Genomic DNA, 21,714 nt, shown 5'->3' on the forward strand with positions numbered 1-21,714 from the left:
TCATAAAATGGACACTACCAGATTTGCTTCAGAACGGGAGGAAGGCAGAAGACTGGTCACTGGTCACCTCCACTGCCTGTCATCAGGACATTCTGGCAGAGCAGCTGGATTCAACTTAGCCAGAGCTGAACAGTTTACAGACCAGCAAAGCAAGAAATTTAAAAACGAAATGCAGATGAAGCGGTGGTTCAAATAAGAACTGTGTGCTACTGATGAATGTGCAGGAGCTCATAAAGTTCAAGCAATACCTACAAAAGGCTTTCCCAAAACATTCTGCTGATCTCCTGACACAGCAGTTTAAAATTCAAGCAGTTTCTCTCTTCCAAATCCACAGCAGTATTTTACCTAGCAATGCAAATTCAAGTTATTTTATATTGCATGCAGTCTTTCTAAAAGAAATAAATACTACATGTAGGCTGACCATTGTGTAAAAAAAATATAAGGATTGTTTTAAGTAGCTCTTGCTTATGAACAATTAATCAAACAAGATTAGAAAAATCCTAAGCCTTCAAGAGTTAAGTCATTTCCCCAGAAAAGCACAGAGTACACTGCCAGCTCTTCCAGATATCTCCAATGAATCACAGCTTCCTAGATCTCAGACCAAAACTATCTCTCTTCCTCTTGGCCGTGTCATCTGATTTGAAGGCTTTATCTCATCACCACGCTTATTTATTGTGTAAGGTGATAACTCATTTTCTACGTTCAGGTTGCAAAATATTGCAACATTGGAGTTGGTCAAATCTATCACTGTGCCTTCATGCTGTCCTTTTAGTAAAAGCATTTTAAATGCTGTTCACTTTCCTTGGATAATAACAGGAACATAAAGATTTTGCAAATTTTACCCTTTGATAGCTTCAAACTGCTGATAGAGTCTGAGCAAACATTTTTTTTCATAAGCATGGGAAACATTAACATTTTATTTTGACCTGTTACTGTAACAAGACAAGTCTCCTTAGGAATACATCTTACTTTCATTTCAATATAAATGTCAGATGATGGATAAATTGAAATTGATGTTGAGAAGAGATGCGTAAAACCAATTGACTTCTGATTATACTGTTAATAAGTCAGGCAATTTCCTCTGCAATTATTTCAAGGACAAGGCTGAAATAAGCTTTAATCTTTTTTTACTATAACCAAAACATTTCCTTGACACATTACTGTTTTCAAAAGAATTCCTGAAAAGTAAATAAGGTCAAAGAAGGAAGAGAAAGAACAATTTGTTTTTCCAGAGACATATGCATCTAACAACATGGTTTTGGAAATGAAGTAATGGGAGATTACTGAACATATACTATAACTTTATTAGCTTGCAGGAAAAGAAATGACTCTCACTTGCCAACGCTTCTATTCTGCAAAACAACTTAAAATGCGGAAATACTACTGGAGGCAATAGGAAGAAAGATATAAAAGGCAGATAGAGGTATATTTCTCCTTTCACTTCACCCGTCTCCCTTTCTCCCTTTCTTTCAGCTCCCTACTCATTTGCAAAAACCGCTTCTTTTTCCTATCCAAGACCTTGTTGTCCTATGGGTAAAGCTTCTGATGACCATCATTTATCATACAGGTTAGTAATTTGTGTGAAACCTAGAATTAACACTATGCATGTGAACAGAGACAAAACTACTCAGATATTCCATCAGATACGGCCTACTAAAGAAGGGAAGCTTTCCAGATTTACATAATAACTAGGATTGCTTCAGGTTTTACTATTTTTCAAGCCAATTATATCCGGGAACTAAAACATTATATGACTATCAAAAAAAGATGTGCACTCCACAATTCAATGCCCAGGAAAAGCCTTTACTGTGAACTCATTTGAAGATTCATTTTAGCAGTAGTGGAGCACAAAGCTTTTCAGTGCACCTACTATTCCAGCTAAAAAAAAAAGCTGAGTGAGATCAGACTAAAAAAGCAACATTCAAATCTGTAGGAACATATAATCAGTGTTGAAAGTACTGTCTAACTAAACAGCCCAAGAGAAGACAGTTCTCTCCTGCAACTGTCCATAAAACTGGCAACTCCATGAGAAATTACACAAATTGCACTTGTATACATTGCAGCGTATCTGATCAGCGATGTATGAAAGAAAGGTTCCTGAGTTTGAGCAGGAATGTACTGTTATTGTGAAAGACAAAAACTCAGTGGATCTCTTGGACTATTTGCAGAGTGCCTATCCTCACTGCCTGAACCCCAACAGAGATGGGAAGAACTCTACTCGACACCAAGAGAATGGGAAGCAGTTTGCACAGTGGCCAGCCAGGCTCCATCTCTTCCTCCAACCATTAGCATTTTGGAGTGTGAGATGGCATTTCCTCTAGAGAGGACCAATCTGTTCCCTTGGGTCAGACATTTGTTCCCCGTCAAAATCATGCAGCACAAGCACAGGCCCTCAAAATCAATACAGTACTTAAAGTGACAAGATAATTTCAAAGTTACTTTTCTGTAAAAAGAATTAAGTCTGCAGATATGTTTACAGCACATTTACATATAAGTAGGAACTTGAATTTTAAAAATTACTTAAAATATCTTCTCAAAAAAAAACCCAACATATTGCTGAAAAAGTACTTTTTACAGTAGACTGCTCCATTTAAAAAAGAAAAGTCTGAAAACAATCCCAGATCAAATTTACTCCAACTAACTAGGCCTGTAAGAAAATGTTGTCAAAATACTGCATCAAGCTTCATAAATTATTTTTGGACAGGCTTTGCATTAAGTACAATTAAACTTATGCAATGGAAAACTTGTCCCACTGCAGATATTCTGTAAGGCTTAAGATAGTTAGAAAACATCTATGATGGTATAAAAGAACCTTAAATCTCACCACAATGTTCAAAATTAGTATTTCAAGTTAGACAATGCTGCACACGAGAACCAGAAACCACAGTGAATTTCCTGGGATAAGCAGGGGACCAAAATAAAACAAACCACTTGATTCTCATTCAATCCTATTTCTAATTCTGATTTAACTCTTTACAACTATGAAGCCTTTCTCCCTCAGAGCTCCCACTATGCTGCATCCAACACATCAAGAAAGAGAGGCAGGGAGGCTTGCAAAGCAGCTGGAAGGCTTTACTATATTCAGGTCATGAAAGCACACTGCTTAATATAAAGCTTCGAGAGACAGACTGCCAGAGAGCAATCACCAGTCATGAGGATATTTGGCCAAAGAGAAAACCTTAGAAACACACTGTTATGCTCCAGCCTTTCCACTCATTCCTTGTAATATGCACCACAATGGAAGTTTTCAGTGGTACATTCAGCAAAATTGACAAGGTGGTGCAATTCTCCACCAGTTTGCTCATCTACCTGAAACACCTTACATCTGCAACATGAGCTGAACCCATGCTCCGTGTCCATGGACCAGAGTCACCTGCAACCTTCAGAAATCCCTCAGGGCTCTTGGACACAAAAGTCTTGTCACAGCCTTCAAATGTCTTGCTACAAAGAGATGCATGTGGTGCCAGTAAACTTGGGTGCTGTCTGAGCAGCCAGAAAAAAAATATACATTTCTGCTCTCTTTGGTATGCCCAAAGGAGAACAGAACTGGGTTATACATGTGAGAAGGCAGCAAAGACACAGATGCCAGATAAATTCCAACATCTATCACCTACACAGCTGCCACCATCACCTCAGGTGCTGCACCTCCAAATCCTCTCAGAGGAGGCCATGTGAGTCCTGTCAAATAGAACACCCACTGCCCACCCAACCCATCTCACAAGAAACTCTGGCAGTCATTTCAGAAGAATCAAATATGGACCCCATCTTCAAAACGTTATATTTCCCTCTGCTGCTTGGAAAGACTGTGTAGACTTCGCTGTACTGAAAGTAACATCACACGTCAGCTCAAGGCTAGAAGGAGGTGGCCTTCGGTTTTTAATAAAGTATTATATTTAGTTGTTCTCCCCTGTAATTTTCTCATACCCTGCTACAAGAGGCATGGAAAGAATAAACAGATGTATAAGATTTTTAATGATGCTTTGTCTGTTTGTTTTAGTAAGAGGGTGTTGGGTTTTTGTTGTTGTTTTTGTTGTTTTTTTTTTTCTTAAACACATGGCAGCAGTTTGTTTTCTATTCTTAGTAACCATCTGAGGCAAAAAGGGCCCATGAAAGAATTGAAGTCCGCAGATGAACTTCCTTTCCGCCGGGATTTTTCTCAGCCATCTCCCCTCCAGCCACTCATGCCAAAATCCCATGCTTTATAGGGGCATCTGTTCTATTCTCTCCAGGCCAAAAAAGGAGACTTTTCAAACCCTTACTACACTTGAGGAAATGTATAGTTCAATGAGCCTAATGTGATTTTCCCATGTACACAGAGAGCCTGAAGAGTAGTTTTACAACTGCCACCAAAAGGGAAAGTCTCCCCCTCTGCCCTCCCAATTTCCTTCCTCCAGTCACACAGTCCCAACTCACTCCTTTCCTATATCTTTTCCTCCTACTGCTCTCTATATAACTAATTCTTAGCATATGATTAGGGAACTGAGGTGTCAGCCATGAATGAAACTCTAAATCAACAGCCAATCCGAAATGTTCTTACGGATCCCTATATTGCTCTAAATGTTTCACCCACTCTTAACAACTTGGTATACTTCATATGACAAGAAATAAATTTAAAAATACCCTCTCTTTCTTACTCTAGCGCTACTCCTAGAGACATTATATCACTTTTTATCCAAAATAAACAGAAACTCACAGGATTTGACTAAAGACTGATTAATATTGCTTGATGCAAGAAGCACATCACCCTGAAACTCCACTGCCTGACTGTGATTTATGATCACAGTCATTAGCCCTAACAGCAAAGCTTGGCAACTCTCACTACTGTCAATAAAACAAAGCCATACCAAATCACACTCTCTATGCAAACCTCAAATCTAGGTAGCTTTATCCAAGTAAACTATATTCCCTTCAAAACTTGTATTTAATAGTAAAAACCATATGATGCTAGAATTCCATCCAATTAGAAACCTACCAAAAAAAGATTTTAATCTGTTTCAAATAAACAGATGTCGTAGTGCGTATCCACAGACATCACTGGCATTGCTTTCAGTGAGAAATCAGTACGAATTAGAACAAAGACAAGAAGAATCTAAGAAAATATGTCCAGGCATTAGTTTCATAAATAAAAGATGGTAAAATTAATCACAATGTTAGATATATATTTTCTGTATTACAATCAGTGTTTGAAAAATACCTCTAGAGAATAGACACAGATTGTTTTATTATGTTTATAAGCTAAATGCAAACCTGAAAAGCTCCTTTTTTTTTCTCTGCAAGCCAAACACATCTCATAATCAGAGGAACACAAACACTGTAAGAATATATTTAGTCATAAAAGAGCCTTTTTTTTTTTTTTTTTTAAATTTAGATAATTTGGCTGGCTACAATCTCATTTACACAGAGTCTTCAAGAAGCCAGAACAGGCTCATCAGAGAAAGCATAGGCAGCTTTTAGCAAAAGAAGCTAATGCTGCGTACTTAGACCAAAGCCAGTGTTAGTTCTCATGCTGTGCAAACAACCTCTGTGGCTCAGCCTGCAAGTGCACAGACTGGCAGCCTGCGCGTAGGATCAGCACACAGCAGCTCGTCCCCTCACAAAAAGGTAAATCACAGCTAAGCTCTGTATCTTGAAGCAAATCAAAAGTATAAGAATACCTTTCTGACACGGCCCAGTTCTCTGGTAAACTCAAGGCTAAGAGGCTTGTTTTGTTTATGAACAAAACTAAGTCAATATTTTCAAATAGATTTTAGTGCAAATCTTAGTTTTACCATTCATAAAATTCAATAGGTAATTACAGCTAGGCAAATGTCCTTAGAGAAAAAAGTAGAAGAATAATGAATTCCCTACATAATTATTTATAGCTGTGTTTTTGAGTGAACACAGTGTAACAGGCATCGAGCCAACATTTAGAGGCAGAAAAAAACCCCACAGATTTATAAAACCTTAAATATTTCAGTAAGCATGTCTGTAGCACACAGTCTATTTCACAACCTAATCTGTCTTTGCGATACACAGAAATCCCAACAACTTAGACTTGCCCCTGTGATTAATCATTAGGATTTAAAATAAAACCCTGACAAAGGCAGGTCCAGAAGTGCAAGTACAAAATATGTAATGCTATCAGAACATGCAATTGCTTAAAATAATGTTGCTGGGAAGTGCCACAGTGTTGTCTGCAAAATATTTTGTTTGATGGGTATTTTGAAAAAACCCTTGGGAACAAAATCATTACCATGCATCAGTCATAATGGCAGCAAGTACAGATCAGATCCAATTCAGTCTTTCCTAGCTAACCCCAAGAACAAGCTGCTTATCACTCCAAACCTCAGAAAAGATGGTGAAAACACAGTGTTCTTTAGCTCCCTAAAGACAACTGATTAAAGTTAGCTAGAAGTCAATTATAACATAGTGTTTCTCCTTCCCGAATACACTAATTAATTGCTAATATGAATTCATAACATAGGAAAAAAAAATTCTTCCTTCTCCAGCTTTGTTGAAAAGAAGGAGCTGCTCACAAATGGAAGGATGGCCAAGCTGTTATTTCTTAATGCTCCAACATCATAAGTAATACTTGAGACAAAATGAAACAAACAATTCTAAAAGAAAGAAAAACAAAACACATATATTAATATGATCCTAAGCATCCTCCTAAAACATTATAGGTTTTCAGAATCATAAGCGAAAAACAGAAATAAAAATCCATATCAACAGATAAAGTTCACAGTACAGATGAGATTTAACTGCACTGAAAAGAACTGCTTTAAAATTTTGATTTTATATATATGTGTAAAATTGTTCTTGCTTCAGCTTAATGCTTCTTTTATATGTAGCGGTAACAACACTGGATAAATGGCTCTGCTCTTTTTCATTACTCTGAAAAACAAATTTCAATGGAAAAGATCATTGTGCACAGGGTCGTGCAGAGTGCATTTCATCCTCTTTATACAACAGCAGCAATTTTCAAGCAATTTGAATAAAATATTGCTTTCTTCTCTCTCATTCACATAAAACTAAGTTGGCACTGTTCTTACTACTGTAGCACTTGGTATGCAGTGCAGGAAACATGTCAGGAACATACCAGAGCCAGAGGTGCAAGTGTCCTTAAGGAGACAGTAAAACACAAACACAAAGTTTTGGCAGTGCAAGTAATAGACACTGACTGCCTACTCCTACAGTAACTTTAGCTCAAATGACCAGCACCCACATGGATTGAAATGACTGAATCCTGTTTCCAACTTGCTCTTGCACAGTATTTCCAGTGCATTGCTCTTATGCATTTTTTCAGGACTAGACATATTTTCTCTTACAAAGCACCACTTCCCAGCAGTGCTTACAGCAAGAACCTGCTCCTTTCCCAGCTCGCCCAGTGAAAGGCCAGGTCAGCTGCAGATGACTCAAAAGGACTTTACAGACATTCTTTCTTGTTTATAGTTAGATTTCAGCAATAAATGATCAGGACAACTCCAGGAATCACTCTTGCGCGTAGATGGGAGTATTTGTAGAGGTGCATATGAAAGCTGCAGGATAAATTCAAAAGTAAATATGAAAGGAAGTGAGATGAAAGGAAAGAAGTCAGGTTGCATGCATCTCATGTGCAGATCACATTTACTGTCAACAAACCTAAAAACAGCTCACCAAGCCAAAACTGACTTTCCAGTTTTGAGGTAATAATAAAACAAAATAAATCCTATTATTGGTTGTATTGGTTTTGGATTAATTTGTCCATTCTACTTATCTGCTGCACTCATACACTTCATCAAAGTCTTGGACTCATTTTTTCTGCTGTAAATAAAAGGTTATGGCAGAACAATTAAGTTCATTTATATACTGTAAAATACTCTCCAAGAGAGAAATGAAGAGAAGGCAATATGCAGCAGTGAGGGAAGGGTAGAGCAGCTGAGCCAGCAGAAAGCAACTGCACTTACTCTGCTTAACGTATGGGGCATATCTTCATTGGCATAAGAGAGAGTAAGCAGTCCCAGGAGGACCAAGACAGGTAAGCCTGCTGAAGATGCAGTCTAAGGTCTGAAATAAACCTCCTTGCACCAACTGTGAAGATGCACTTTTATGCATCTGGTACAACTCAAATTCCACCTGTGCATGATTTGCTAGGAATGTTGCGTGATTTTTATCTTTTACTTTTAGTTTGGGACAACACTACAATACGTATTTATCCATTATCATCCCTTCACTATATTCACTGATAATATCGTATCAAAACTAAGTTTGCTTCAGCAATCTCTTAAATCTCTGATTTTTCCCTGCAGCTCAGTTCCCCACCCCTCCCCCCTTCAGTCATTTTTTATTGTATCACTTATGTAACTACTAAAATTGGATTTAGAGAATGATATAAAACTCTTTGTAAAAATCTGCACTTAAGGTATTTGTAGACTATGTTCCCTTCACAGCCCCAGAAATTATACAGACTCCTTTAGACTATAGCTCACCAACCCTGATTTATAAGCCCATTTTTCAAGATTTTAATGGATCATTCCCCACATGCTATAATCAGACAGATCTCCACTGACTATGGTAATCCAACTCAACATCTATGTGGAGTTTGAAGATCCATCTTCCTTGCTCTGCTCCTACGAATGATACCAAGAAGAGATACTTAGGAGTAATTTCAGGCCTCATTTAAGTAGACAAGAAAGTCAAAGAGCTGTGCATAGCTGGTGTAAAATAAACACTCTTACTCTGCTAAAAATGTTCCAAGCTGAGCTCAGTATCCACGAGGAGCTAAGAAAAACTGCAAAACAGATACTTTACAGAGAATTCTTGGGACAGGGAGATCTGTTGCAACTCCCAAACACTACTTTGTCTTTTTCAGAGTATTTTTTTTAACAGGACAAAATGCCATTAATCAGTGATTTATTGATCCAGGGTTTCATTTTCATCTTGTCCACTGCCACTGACAAACTCTTATGATCAAGTAGTATTTCACACCTATATCTGACAGGCCTCTCTCTTTCAAATCCATGGCCTATCACAAAACCTGCTAGCATGATCACAACAGGACAAAGCAGAACACTTTTTGCAAACAGAGAATGCATACTGAAACAACTAATGCAATAGCACTGGATGGTTTGAAACTGAGACACTTGCAAGACAAGATGGATGAGAGAGAGGTAGGGCATTTCCTTATATTAAAGCCAAAAACTCTGCAATTAAAAATCCTGAGTTCCAGAAACCCTTAAAAAAAAAAAAAAGTTGACAAGTCTACATTTGTAATGTCACAGCTTAAATCTGTAGAACACAAACAAGTTTATTTCTGGCTCTTTGGATAGGTGTAGTTGTGGTACAGCTCTAAGCACCCTTCGTGCTCTCTGGGTTGTCCACTACTATAAGCATATAGAAGTTTGCTCTCTTAGGTCTGTAGCCAAAGATCCTTCAACATGTTCTTCATTACCCCTGTTGTTCATTAAAGGCAAACTGCTGATCTAGTTAATCAAGTTGTTCATCAAACACCCACCCATGTCTAGAACACCCATGAGGCTCCATATAACAAGGGGTCTCAAATACACGTGCACAGGAACAGGCTACGGAACCCTGCAGTACCCCTTCAGCTTTTCCTGGCCTTTCAGCACCTGTTTGATGGGCACAATGCTGCCAGGAGTTTCCCCTCCAAACCACGCCTTTAAATAATGGGACGATGGGAAGAAAGCATAGCAGTGAGTGATGTTTGCACAACACTATTTTAAGCAGGAAATCCCCAGGACTAGTAGGTTTCGATGCTTTCTCTCAAATGTTGCCACTTTAGGCACTGCCATGAGACTCCACCTCCTCTTCCAGCTTCAACCACCTGATAGCACTACAGAAAAAAATAATGAAAACTACTATACATGGAAACGAATAAGAAATGAAAAAGTACTTTTCTGCCAAGATCAAAACAATAGCAACCAAATATTTTTCCCTGTCTTGACAGACAAATTGTACTAATCCTCAGGCTACAATATCACTCTTTGATTTGACAGTGTATAAAAGACAATTATTTGAACATTAACACCAAGTCCTCCAGACATAAAAGCTGAATACCACGTACCTGGCGTACAAAACTATTAGAGGTAGTGTCAGAAGATGTACTCCCATCTGATCCTTTAAACCGATTTTTTCTTCTGGCCCCTTTACCATAAGACTGTTAAAAGAAAAAAGAAAAACAGATTAGGGATACAATGTTAGTTTATGTTGCACAGACAACTCTCAGCACAAGCTTTACCATTGACTACTAGGCCAGCAGAGCTTCAAATAGTCAGCTTTGTGCCAGCTGATAAACAGTGCTCAGTAAGTAACTGATGGGGCTACATGCATATGTGCTCACTAACAAAGCTAGATTTGGCCAATTGAGCTTTGGATGTTTATTTTTCCACATTCAAGTTTAGAGAAGCATTTATAAACTTGTATAGTTGTACTGTTCACACAAGTCAAATTGACTAAGAAGTACAGTTTGTTTTGCAGCTTGCCTAAACACCCAAGCTAAGATGGGCAATAATGGGTCAGCCTCCAGAACATCACAGCTGTGAGTCAAGTCAGCTGAGGGAACACCAGTGACCAATAGCTTCTCAATTTAGAAGATATGAACTGAAGATAAACATAAAAACAATGACAACTTAAAAAACCAGAAAGTTAAATTAAGGAAAAGTAGGATAATAGATGAAGAAGAACTGAATATGAAACTGGAAGGATATGTATAACTGAGAAAGCATTGTTTCAATCTATCAAAAAGACAAAAGGAGAAAGAAGTAAAAGTGATTAAACTAAGTTTTAGAAATACAGCAAATGACCACCTTAAAAAAAAAAAAAAAAAAAAAAAACACGTTTTTTTCTGTGAGATAAATACAGACCATGAATAAATACTATAAATAAAAAATAAAGTAAAAAAAATAAAAAAAAAAAAAAACACGTGCAAGTTCCAAACCGTGCTATTTGCAACCACTTTTTGGAGAATGACAGTAAACTATGTTGTGACCACCTCAAACATTTCCAGATAAAACAGTCTTGCAGATTTGTTCTGCACAACCACATTAGAATACAGCCCTTTATATCTAGTCATATTTCTAAAGTTCATCTAAACTTGCAACGAAACCATGTCTTGACAACTTCAAATATTATTTTCCTTGAGACTGATAAATGTACTTTTTTGTCACTCATCACTCTGCTTTAAAGGTCACTTTACTAATCTGTCTCTCTGGCTCACATCTCCTGTCTTTAAATGCCTCCCACAGGCCCCAGCAATAAGCAGGGTCTTTGCACTTCCAAAGTCTGCTTTGGCATATGCCCAATTTCAGCTCCCATCTTGCATTCATCACTGAACTTTAAAGGTCCACAATAAGTTAGGGGGGAAAAAAAAGCAAGGCAAAACTACAGCAGCCACTCTCATCTCTATGCTGAATTTTCAGTGATTTGTATCGTGTCTTCCCCCAGACTATCTCACTATCCTTTTCCCAAGAGTAAAAACTCCATTACAGAAATTCCACTGATTTATTTACAGCATGCCACTTTAAAAATAATCTTTAAAAAGCCTTGCTAATAGTGTGCTAGTGTACTCATACCCCCCACTACATTACACTAAGTAATTACGTCATTTATTTCATTATTATTTTCTGAAACTCTCAGTCCTTGCATTCACATCATTCCACCATCTTTGGCCATAAGCTGCTATTGGCCCTGAGTTTAGGAACAAAGAGAAAACTATGATCAGTGTATTGGAGAATGAGCTTGCAAACATGTTACAATGCAGACAGCAAGCCTCAGGATGAAACCCTGCCTGGGTGCACCAAGTGTGTCCCTCCCCGGGTTTGGGCAATGTGCAGAACACCAGAAAGAGCTCTAGGCACAAGTCCCATCAGCTTTCATAGTAGGAAAGGACAGGCTCAGAGGCACAGTTAAAATTTCATGCTGGAAACATCTACTGATCATGACTTCAAAGTCCAAGCTTTGACTCTTAGCTAACAAATATTAAATATGACAGAATACATCAGAGCCCAAAAGTAATCATGGAGGATGACAAACAGCCACTACTAAGTAAGATCATTTTTCAAATCAACAAATGCAGATAGCTTGCCTCCAAGAGATGCAGCAGAACAACCTCGGGCTGTACACAGACCACTAATGTTGACTCTGGGGGACTTCAGAGCTCTGCTTAGACTCCAGCATTACACCAGTATTTTAAAAAGAAACAATAGATCTGCCAGCCTGACACTGACTCTCAGCAAAATAATTTAATGTGCTACAAGATTGAACTAACAATGACTTAAGAGCAACAATATTCTCCCAAACTGTGAATTTACGGCAAAGACATTTTTGCCAAATTAATATGATTTTTACAAAAAGAGAGAAGCTGTGGAGTCTCCTCCTCAGAGATCTTCAGAAATTGCCCAGAAGAGGCCCTGGACACCTGCTCTGGGTGTCCCTGCTGGAGCAGGGGTTGGGCCACGTGGATCCTGAGCACCTCGCCAACCTCAGCTCTTCTGGGATTTTGTGAAAACTGAACTGAACAGGAATTGGTGCTAATGACATGTTGCTTAAGGCAGAACTATTAGGAAAAAAAAAAAAGAAAAAGAAAAGAAAGAAAGCATAGTGCACATCATGGGAATGAAAATATGACTTTCTGATTATTCAATAAGTCATGATATATAAATTGAAAAGTGAACCAGGAACAATTGCGCATGGTTGTATTTCTAAAAGGAATCTCTAGCAAAAGAAGAAAATTTTGATCCTACAAAGGATTTTACAGGTCTGTAAGAATAAAGTGTGGACTGGAAGCGCTATTGCCAGTAAACTATTGAAGAAATTTTCCAGTTATTGTTATATTAGACAGTTCCTTGTGAATCACCTTTTTTCCACATGGTAAGATAGAATATTAAGGTGACACACAATATATACAGATTGTCTTTAACATGCATGATCTTTAAATAAAAACACTTTTTTTTTAATCAAAATTTGCCAGTAGTTAAAAATTGCTATCATTGAAGCAACTACAGTGGCACCGTTACCTGTCAACATTCTGAGCATCTTTTCTCCATTTTTGTGGAAGAATACAAAAACATGCTCACAAAAAATAAAGATTCAAAGTATCCACATAGTAGCTCAAGTGTATAAAGAATCTACATAAAGAACTAGGCAATTTCATACGTAATGTATATATACTATAATGCTATGTAATCCCTGAAAAGATACTAGAACAGTGAACATATATTCTCTTCCACAATCACATTTCTGTATTATAACCAGTTTCTTCAATATTTACTTTACTTATAAAATCATTTATTCAGTTTTATAAGGCAAAAAAAATTACTACAAAAGCAAAATAGACCCAGATTTACAAGGATGAACTGAACAAGACCAGAATAAAAAAGCATTGCAAGCAGGGAGACAAACTGCTTCTCTACCTGCATAGCAACAACTAAAAGCCTTCATTTCAGGCAACATCACAGCCCAAATCCACTTCAAATGTGCTCTTATCTTGATTTTTCAGTCACTGGGGTTTTTTATTGCTTTTTTTTTTTTTTCCATGCACAGCAGCCTGCACATTTTTGTTTCAGTCTCATATAAGTGAAAACTGTTGGAGGGCACCAGCTGCATGCCAACTTTGCACACAGGACATGTCGGACAGGATGGCAGGCTGCAGGGAGGGCCCACAGTGCAGCTGCTTTCCTGCACGGACTGATTCTGAGTTAGAGGAAAGGGAGGACAGCTTCAGCATGTGAGAAAAGGCTGATTTGACGGCTGTTCTTGTTACTTTGAAGGATACCAATCTGGGATCACATTTGTCTTCTATGTCTTCCAAGCCTATTCCCACAGCCAGAAATGTTGGAAACTTTGTTCTAAACATGCAATAAGTCTTCCACAAACAAACAGATTTCAAAAAATGATTAAGTGTCTCTGTCATGTGAAGATCCATGAATATTCATCCTGTCCTATTCACTATGCTTTGGTTTTTTAATGTATTGTTTTTCCTTAAGAGCTTCATGCAAAAACAAGAACTTTGTACCGAAAGAAAAAATAAACACATAATCTACAAGATACATGCAATTCTGGGGGGGAGAGAGGGGGAAATCACAGCGAACCCAATATGTTATTGTGATTTCCCTATGAAAATCAGCTGTCTAATCTATGTTCTATTCAGCAGTTGGCTGTAATTATGCTAAAAATATGTAATTATGCTAAAAATAAAGGGCTGAATCACGATGTGTGAGCATTGGCCAGCAAAAGCAGTAACCTGGGGCACCTTCCTTAAAAACAGTAGTCCTGCCCACTAGAACCACCCTAAACCCATCCTGTACTGTAACTCAACCCAGCTCATTTTAATACAGCAGGCTCCAGTCTTGACTATAAGTCTGTTTATATAAGAAGTTTGCTGAAGGAAACATTCTCACTGGATTTCAGCATCACTCCTTACACAAAGATCTGTATACATGAAAGTGTTTACAGGATGAAAACTGTAGCTTGGTTTATTAGTCAGATGTGTGAAGTTCTTTTAAAATCAGTGAAGCTGCCAGAGACGAGAAACACAACCACACACATTTATGTTCTACAGCTTCTTAAAATACCTGGCAGACTATGTGAAGCCCTAAAAAAAACTACCGAAGTCATCTTGTAAAGAGCAGTTCATCAACAGAGACTTAACAAAGCAAAGGACAACTCTGTTTTCCAGCCCTGACGTGCAAGTACATCACGCAACCTTTGTTCAGACCATGTAATCAAACAAAATACGGGAATCATATGAAGCATTACAGGCATAAACAGCAGTTTCCTAGTAATTAACAGTTTCATATACAGCTACCTCAAGTTATTGCAAACAGATGAGATTAACACTGCTCAGTGAAACCCTCCCATTTTAATGAGGTTCAGCCTCAAGATGTGAAAGGCATCTATCTGTAAAATTAATCCTCTAACACACAAAACAAGCAGGAGGCATGCTTGATCATTGTATCAAAATCCTATCACCTGGAAGAGGTGATAAAACATTTCAGACTGTCAGCTATCCACAGCCAAGGAACTGATGTTCAGTGAAAGTCCGAAAAAAGCCTTAACCAGCAACCGCTCCACTGGTATATCATACCAAAGAGAAACAGATATAGTGTAAGCCTGAGCCTTTACTAATTATAACAGATAAAATAGCACCAGCCATCAAGACTGATGCCATGGTTAAACACAAAGATAAATTAAGGAGGCAGAAGCCACGTATGGAAAGCTTCCCTTTGCTGGACCTACTCAAAAGAGTAAAAGAAGGAGCAGAAGAATTAGGCATCAAAGTCACCGAAATGGATTTAAGTCTTGAAATAGAAAATGATGTCAGAAAGGAAACAGGGAGAAAAAAAAAACAAACAAAACAAAAACAGAAAACAAAAATTCAGAGCTGGAACAAAGCTTACATGACTTCAAATGAACAAATGACCAGTCAAGGATCAAAAGAATACCAAAAGGTAAAGAAAAAAGCCTTAGTATTGAGCTTCCCAGGACTCCTGAACTCCATCTCACTACTGGAACAGAGGCAAAAGAGCAATGTTGGATATAACAATGTGTCCTGGCTGGCCTTCCTCCCTGAGCTGGGGTTTCAGGTCACCCTACATTTGCCCTGTGACATGCCTTCAGTGAGGAAGCTGCCTACAGAGCACAGACTCACGTTCCCATAGCAGAGAAGAATCCCAAAGTTAGGTGTCAAAACCTGGATTTCTTAAAAAAAAAAAAAAAAAAAAAAACCATTTGCAATGATGACAATACAGAAAAGACCAGGAATCCTTTGAGAAATCTTATCAAAGTGAAGCTCTCCATAGTCACCAAGTTAAAATGCTGAGGCTGTCAAGTCCATTCAACAGCCCTTCTTTAAAACCTAATACCTAACCAACGAAATAACAAAACACAAATAAAATTACTTATCCAAACTTGCATACATCATCCCAATACAAATATTTGACAAATGTCACTTTTTTTCTCACTAAAAAGAAACCACTTCTGCCGAGAAATCCTTGGTACTCCTTTCTGCAGGCCTACAATAAAGCCTTTTGAGTGCTGCCACCAGAAATAGCCCAGTTCTCACCAGTTGATGCGCATCTGAGCCAGCTCCCTGTGCTCCCACACTCCCCCTGGGGCCCCAGGTCAGGGCACCCAGTAGTTTCCACTTCAGCAGACAGCAGGTGGGGGACCTGACCTGCTCTCCTCTTCCCAGAGACTCGGGACATCACGTTGGTTAAACTCTGCTGCCCATCTCTCTACTGCACAACTGACAGCATTTGCTCCTAACTGAGCTCACAACATCAGCAGACACTGAGGCCTGTGCCCAAACTCAACCATGCCTCCCACAGCCTTTAGAATCAGACACTACATTTGCAGGCCATGCGTCTTCTCCTCCCCATGAGTTTATTTCTTCCTGTTACACACAAAAGGGACCTGTCTTTGCAAAAGACTTGCAGGAACAGCAGCTGCCTATGAAAAGCTTCCCTCTGCCCTGCAGGACAGGAAGGCTGATTTGGGTTGCTTTGTGTTATTTTGAAACTCTTCTGTCCTGGCACAGAAAAGAACTGAGAAAAAGAAGCAGAAGAAAAGTAACTGAGACTCCAGAGAAGTCAAGCTTGGAAGCGTACAGGAACTTTTCATCCACAACGGTTCAAAATTATAAACCTAGAGACAAAACAAGACAAAAACAGAGATAGCCTCTAGAAAATGGCTAACTCTCAAAGAAGTTAGGAATGAATGTGCTAGATTGCTTCACAGAGATTTTGCAGTCTGGGAAAATGTTAAGAAAAAAAAGCAAACAGTAACTATAGCCCACAGATGCTGATGATGTGCAACACCTGTGCGGCAAAGAAATGTGTCTGGATGAGACAATCACGCATCTTTACCTGTTACTGGTGAATTTTGGGCAAAGCAAAACAAACCCTAAAAGCAGAGAAGGATTATCAGAAAAATAACAACTGAAAGTTGAAGGGCTTTCTTTAGTCAAAGACTATCAAAATATATTTTTGAGTGCAATGCTGGAAGGAGGTTACCTCATCAAGAGAGAAAATACTGCCTCTTGCCCACGACCATGAAAAGCTCAATGCATTAGTTTGATTTCTTCTCTTCTTTATTCATATATGGTCCTGCTCTCACATCTGGCTTGCAGGGATGCTACCAGAAGAGAGTAAAGCCTTATATGCCTCTATTGAGAAAGGCTGTTGTGATTGTGTGAGTGAAAAAAGGGATACAAATCGTGTCTGTTTGTCACATATAAGGCATTCTCTTTAGTTAGACAGGAGAGATACACTGCTGCAAACGTTCACTTGAAGAATAGGTAAGCGCTGCACATCCTGATAAATCAGCTTAGCTGAAATGGAGCAGCAGAGGGCAGTGTGATTAATCCGCGGGGAATATATCGCCAGTCCCTCATCACCACGAGACAGGCGGGATGGAACGGTGCCATGCAGCTGAAAAGACAGCTAGAAATCTGCAGGGCAGGGCCCACAACTGTACTGATATTCTCGAATCGTCATAACACAAACTGCTCCAAAATTCCCGTGAGCATCATTCAAGGTCAATATAGAATGAGACCTGAGGCCGCCCATCCCAACCCCATGCTGCACCCCGAGCTCTGGGCAGCCCCTGTCCGTGCCAAGTGCCACCTCAGCAGCCTTTGGGCCGGGAGGGGTACTGAATAGTAGCGGGCTACAGAGGAAATCTAAATGCGAGTGAAGGAGCTGGAGAAAACAATTAAGAAGGGAACTGTTTTCATTTCAAATGTGTCAGGCTGTTAGAGCCTGCACTACAAGATGATAGATAAGAAGGCAAGGAAGAGAACAGGAGGAAAATGATAATGGGGAATATTGAAGAATTCATCCAGGGCACAATGCCTCCTCCCTCCACAAGGCAGCGTGTTGTTGCCTGCTAAGAGGCTTCCTTATATTGTCTTAGAAATATCCCATGTAATTCACTGACCTGAGTGCAAAGGCTGTACTTATAGCATAACCCGGGAAGTTGTGGAATGAGAAAACAGAAATTACATCTGGTGATTCCTGGGAATTGATGGACTTTGAATCGGGATCAGTAAAAAAAAATTAAATGAGGGGGGAAAAAAAAAGAGAAGAAGGACAGAGAACTACCACGAAAGGCATTAATATGCCCTGTTGCAATAGGCTATATACAAATTGCCAGCACCTGCATTAATTAAAATGATTCATTTACATATTTGGATTCCGATTTCTAGGTCTGAGAGGTTTTTGAAAGAAAGATTTTAAGATGGTAATGAAGTTGATTTTTCAAAAATCAGATACTGGTCATCAACCACTGATCCCGTTCAACAGTTTGCTTGTTTTATGATTTCTGAAAATCAGGTACTGAATTTATTACAACAGGGTGACACCTAAAACTGCTACTTTGCAGTGACACAGACACAAGCACAGTGAACAGTATCACTACCAGCCCATGCACACACCTGGCCAAACCAGTTAGCAAAAAGCACGACACAAACCCTGCCTCAACTAGGATCACAGTGAGCACTCAGAACTACGTACTTAAGTAACAGAGACCTAAAAGGCACAATGTTCTAGGTAATACAGAAACATGAACACTTTCCCCCACTGCAAAGAACTTCCCAGGGAGATCATGGTACAATTACCAGGATCAACACCTGCAGAGATTTTATTCCCTTTACAGATCTTGTTAGAAAAACACACTATAGAAATAAGAAATAGATTATATGCAGGGACTATCTAGGAACAGTTCATGTATTTAATCATCTTTTAAGAGTAACTGCTTCCAGAGTGTTAACTGCATTCACACCTCTGCCAAGCAGTGATGAGTTTGGCCAAAATTGATGGCCAGGCACAATCCAAGGCATCGACCGTGATGTACAGCCAGATTAAAAGAAACGCTCAGCTTTGCAAAAGCATAATTCTTGGGTAAGAGAAATCCTGAAGCTTGATACAAATATACAGAGGCTCTTCAATTATATTTTCCTTAACTATAATTACCAGAAGTAGCACTTCAGAGAGAATACTTTGAGAAGTGATATCACTCCATAAGCTCGCATGGCTTTTTCCTTCCTGACGCACTACTTGGCATGAAATTTTTCTAGGATTGATACATAAGCGCCTCAGTGAAAAAGATAGAGGTGGGCACAGCTGGAGGAACTGTCAGCAACCTACTTGATCATTCACTCACTCTCATTAAGCTTCTCCTTCTCACTGTGTTTTCTAAAGCAGGAAGATCTTACCATATTGATTTTCTTGAAATTGTGTTAATGGAGCAAAAACCCAGATCAGAATAATTGCCTCTCAATACAGAGCATGCTAAGGAATGAGGTGAACATTATTATTCAGCCAAAGGGTTTATGTAGGTCTAGTGTATATATACATACATACATATGTGTGTATATATATATATATATATGTATATCTATGAAGAAGACACGATTCTTGTCTTGACTGACAGAGTCTGTTTCTGAAAACTGAAAATCATTCACTCAACCAAAAAGCTGTGTCACCACTATCTTAAAAATTGGCTTTTTGGCTTCAGGTGTTCAGAAACCAATTCTATAAAATAGAAGTACTTTACCTGAATCACACATAATGTATGTGTTGGCAAGCTATCCTCCTCCCTAAACAGAGGTTCTTTATAACTAGTGAAAAGGGAATGGAGAGTGAAAATCAGCTTTACGATCAGTGTTTGACCCTTTTTGACCTTCACCGATTCTGCACTTAGGGCTGAAAAGATACAAAAACGAGTTCCTTTGCCACTGCTTCTGGAGAGGCTGGCAAAGCATACGGCCCTACCAAAATGTGCTCAGAGACCGCAGACAAATCCACAGCCAAAGAGACACTTGTTCAGCCCCATCTCAGCTGCGTTTCAGTGCCGGGCTTTGCTCTGCTGTCACCGCTCCCAGCACCCACGGAGCAATTAGCGACTCCTGTGCCAGACGGGCAGCGTCTTCCCGTGGCAATCCGGCGCTCCTGCGATGGCACCAAACCACCTCAGAGGACTTAAAGCGTCAGGAAAAGCTTCGGCGGTAGCAAATGAAACCGCCACCCCAAAAGGAAAAAAACTCCGAGCTCGAGCAAGCATGTTTGCAATTTAAAACGCACGCAATCGGATTTTACCACCCTTCGAGTGGGTTTAAAAATAGCACCGAAAGTCTTTGTAGCCAACTATTGCAAACTCGAAGGCGTTATGCAACGTTCCTCAATTAAACAGGAACCACCTTTCGGAGCGCAGCCCTCTCCCCGCGGCGCCCGACCACCTGAGCGCTCGGACAGCCCCGAGGCGGCCGCGCCGCCGCTGCCGGAGATCCCATCGGCGCCTCGGAACCCGCTCGGCCCCTCCGCTCCCACCCGGCCGGCACCAACAGGTTACCGTGGCGGCGAGCCCGGCTGGGACCTGTCACTAACAGCGCGCCGAGCGCGGGCGCAACGCGTGCCGCTCGCCCACCCACCGGAGAGCCGCCGGCTTCTCCCGGCTCGCGCATCCCGGGGGCCGGCGGCGCTCCGGGTGCCAAACTTTTCCGAGCGCGGAGCCTGCGCCGAGGGCCGCGCCCCGGCCGCTCCCCGCCGCCCCTCCCGGCTCCCGAGCCCCGGCGGTGCCGCCGAGCCCCGCCGCCCCCGCCCTACCTGCGCTGCCGCCGCGGGCAGGGGGTTGTCCAGCAGCTCCATCGGCACCTCCTGCGCCGGGCTGGGAGGCGATTTGGCCATGTCGCTCTGGACCATTGGCGTGAAGCCGGGCAGAGCCGAGCCCCGCGGCGGGGCAGAAGCGGGCAGAGCCGAGGCGGGGCGGCGCGGCGCCCCTCAGCGCCCGGCCATGCCGGGGAGCGGGCGGAAGGGCCGAGGCGGGCTGGCTGCGGCGCGGCCCTGCCTGCTGCCGGCGAGGAGCGCGCGGCGCGGCGCCGGGGGACGGGGCACTGCCGGCGGCGGGCGCGGGGGGAGGGCAGGGGGCGGCGCGTGGGGATGAGGGAAAGTGACAGCGAGCATCTCCCTCCCGGCAGCTACCGGGCGGCGGGAGCGGGGCAGCGCCGCCCTCCTCGCGTCCCTCCCCCGCGGCCTCCCCGCCGGGGAGCAAGAGAGAAAGTTGGGGCGGGAGGGATGGAGGCGCGGTAGGCCCGTGCCCGAGCCCCGCTGAGAACAGAGGGGGCGCGGGTGGAGCCGGGCTCTGTGTGAGAAAGGCGCTGCCCGCCACGCCCTGCCCTGCCCTGCGGGTCCCGCGTGCATCGCCGGCTGGATGAGGTGGTGAACGTCTCTGAGCTTCTCCACTGCAAAGTTCTGTGTTTGTAGCGTTTCACTGCACCTCTTGGCGCTGGCTGCGAGCACAGCAGCAAGGGCTGAGGGATTCCCAGCTGTCAGGTGGGATGGAGCTCACTGCCTGGTTGTGTATAAGGATGACAGGGAGACGTTCACTGGTTTCTGAAGAATCTGTTTATAACTTGGCTCAGGAGGAACACACTGCTCCCCTGAGGTGATGGCTGGCCTAATGGATGAGGCATCTGAGCACATAGGCACACGATGGACGGAGTGGAGTAGAGCATGTACTCTACAGAACGACTTGTTGCCTCTCCATGCCTTTCTTGGGCCAGGCCTGTCTGCGTGCCAGGCAGCACAGAGAGAAGGTTCTGCTTCTGAAATCACTTTGTGTTTATGAGACCTCTTATTGACAAACGATGACAAATCATTAAATAAACTCAGAATGGCCACGTGTCCTATATTTAAAATTGCATCAGTATCTAAATGTAATATAATAGTCACACAGCAAAAG

At 41.1% G+C, this 21,714-nt stretch overlaps 1 protein-coding gene across 6 annotated transcripts in view; it reads right to left on the minus strand.

Annotated features, from left to right (window-relative positions):
* The window catches only part of CACNB2 (calcium voltage-gated channel auxiliary subunit beta 2), a 223,615-nt gene extending 202,835 nt beyond the window's left edge, over positions 1-20,780 (minus strand). For 4 of the 6 annotated variants that reach the window (XM_052696923.1, XM_052696920.1, XM_052696930.1 and 1 more), the window contains exons 1-2: positions 20,580-20,779; positions 10,043-10,135 (exon numbers count right to left, since the gene is read on the minus strand). In XM_052696923.1, the coding sequence (XP_052552883.1) occupies positions 10,043-10,135; positions 20,580-20,675 (189 nt within the window). In that variant the 5' untranslated portion in view covers positions 20,676-20,779. Of the gene's footprint in view, positions 1-10,042; positions 10,136-20,579 lie in introns of all 6 variants that reach the window. The other 2 variants (XM_052696922.1, XM_052696921.1) reach the window with 2 other exon arrangements.
* Positions 20,781-21,714: the final 934 nt, after the last annotated feature.

The sequence above is a fragment of the Tympanuchus pallidicinctus genome, unplaced genomic scaffold, assembly GCF_026119805.1.
Source record: "Tympanuchus pallidicinctus isolate F22 unplaced genomic scaffold, pur_lepc_1.0 scaffold3, whole genome shotgun sequence".
NCBI lineage: Eukaryota > Metazoa > Chordata > Aves > Galliformes > Phasianidae > Tympanuchus > Tympanuchus pallidicinctus.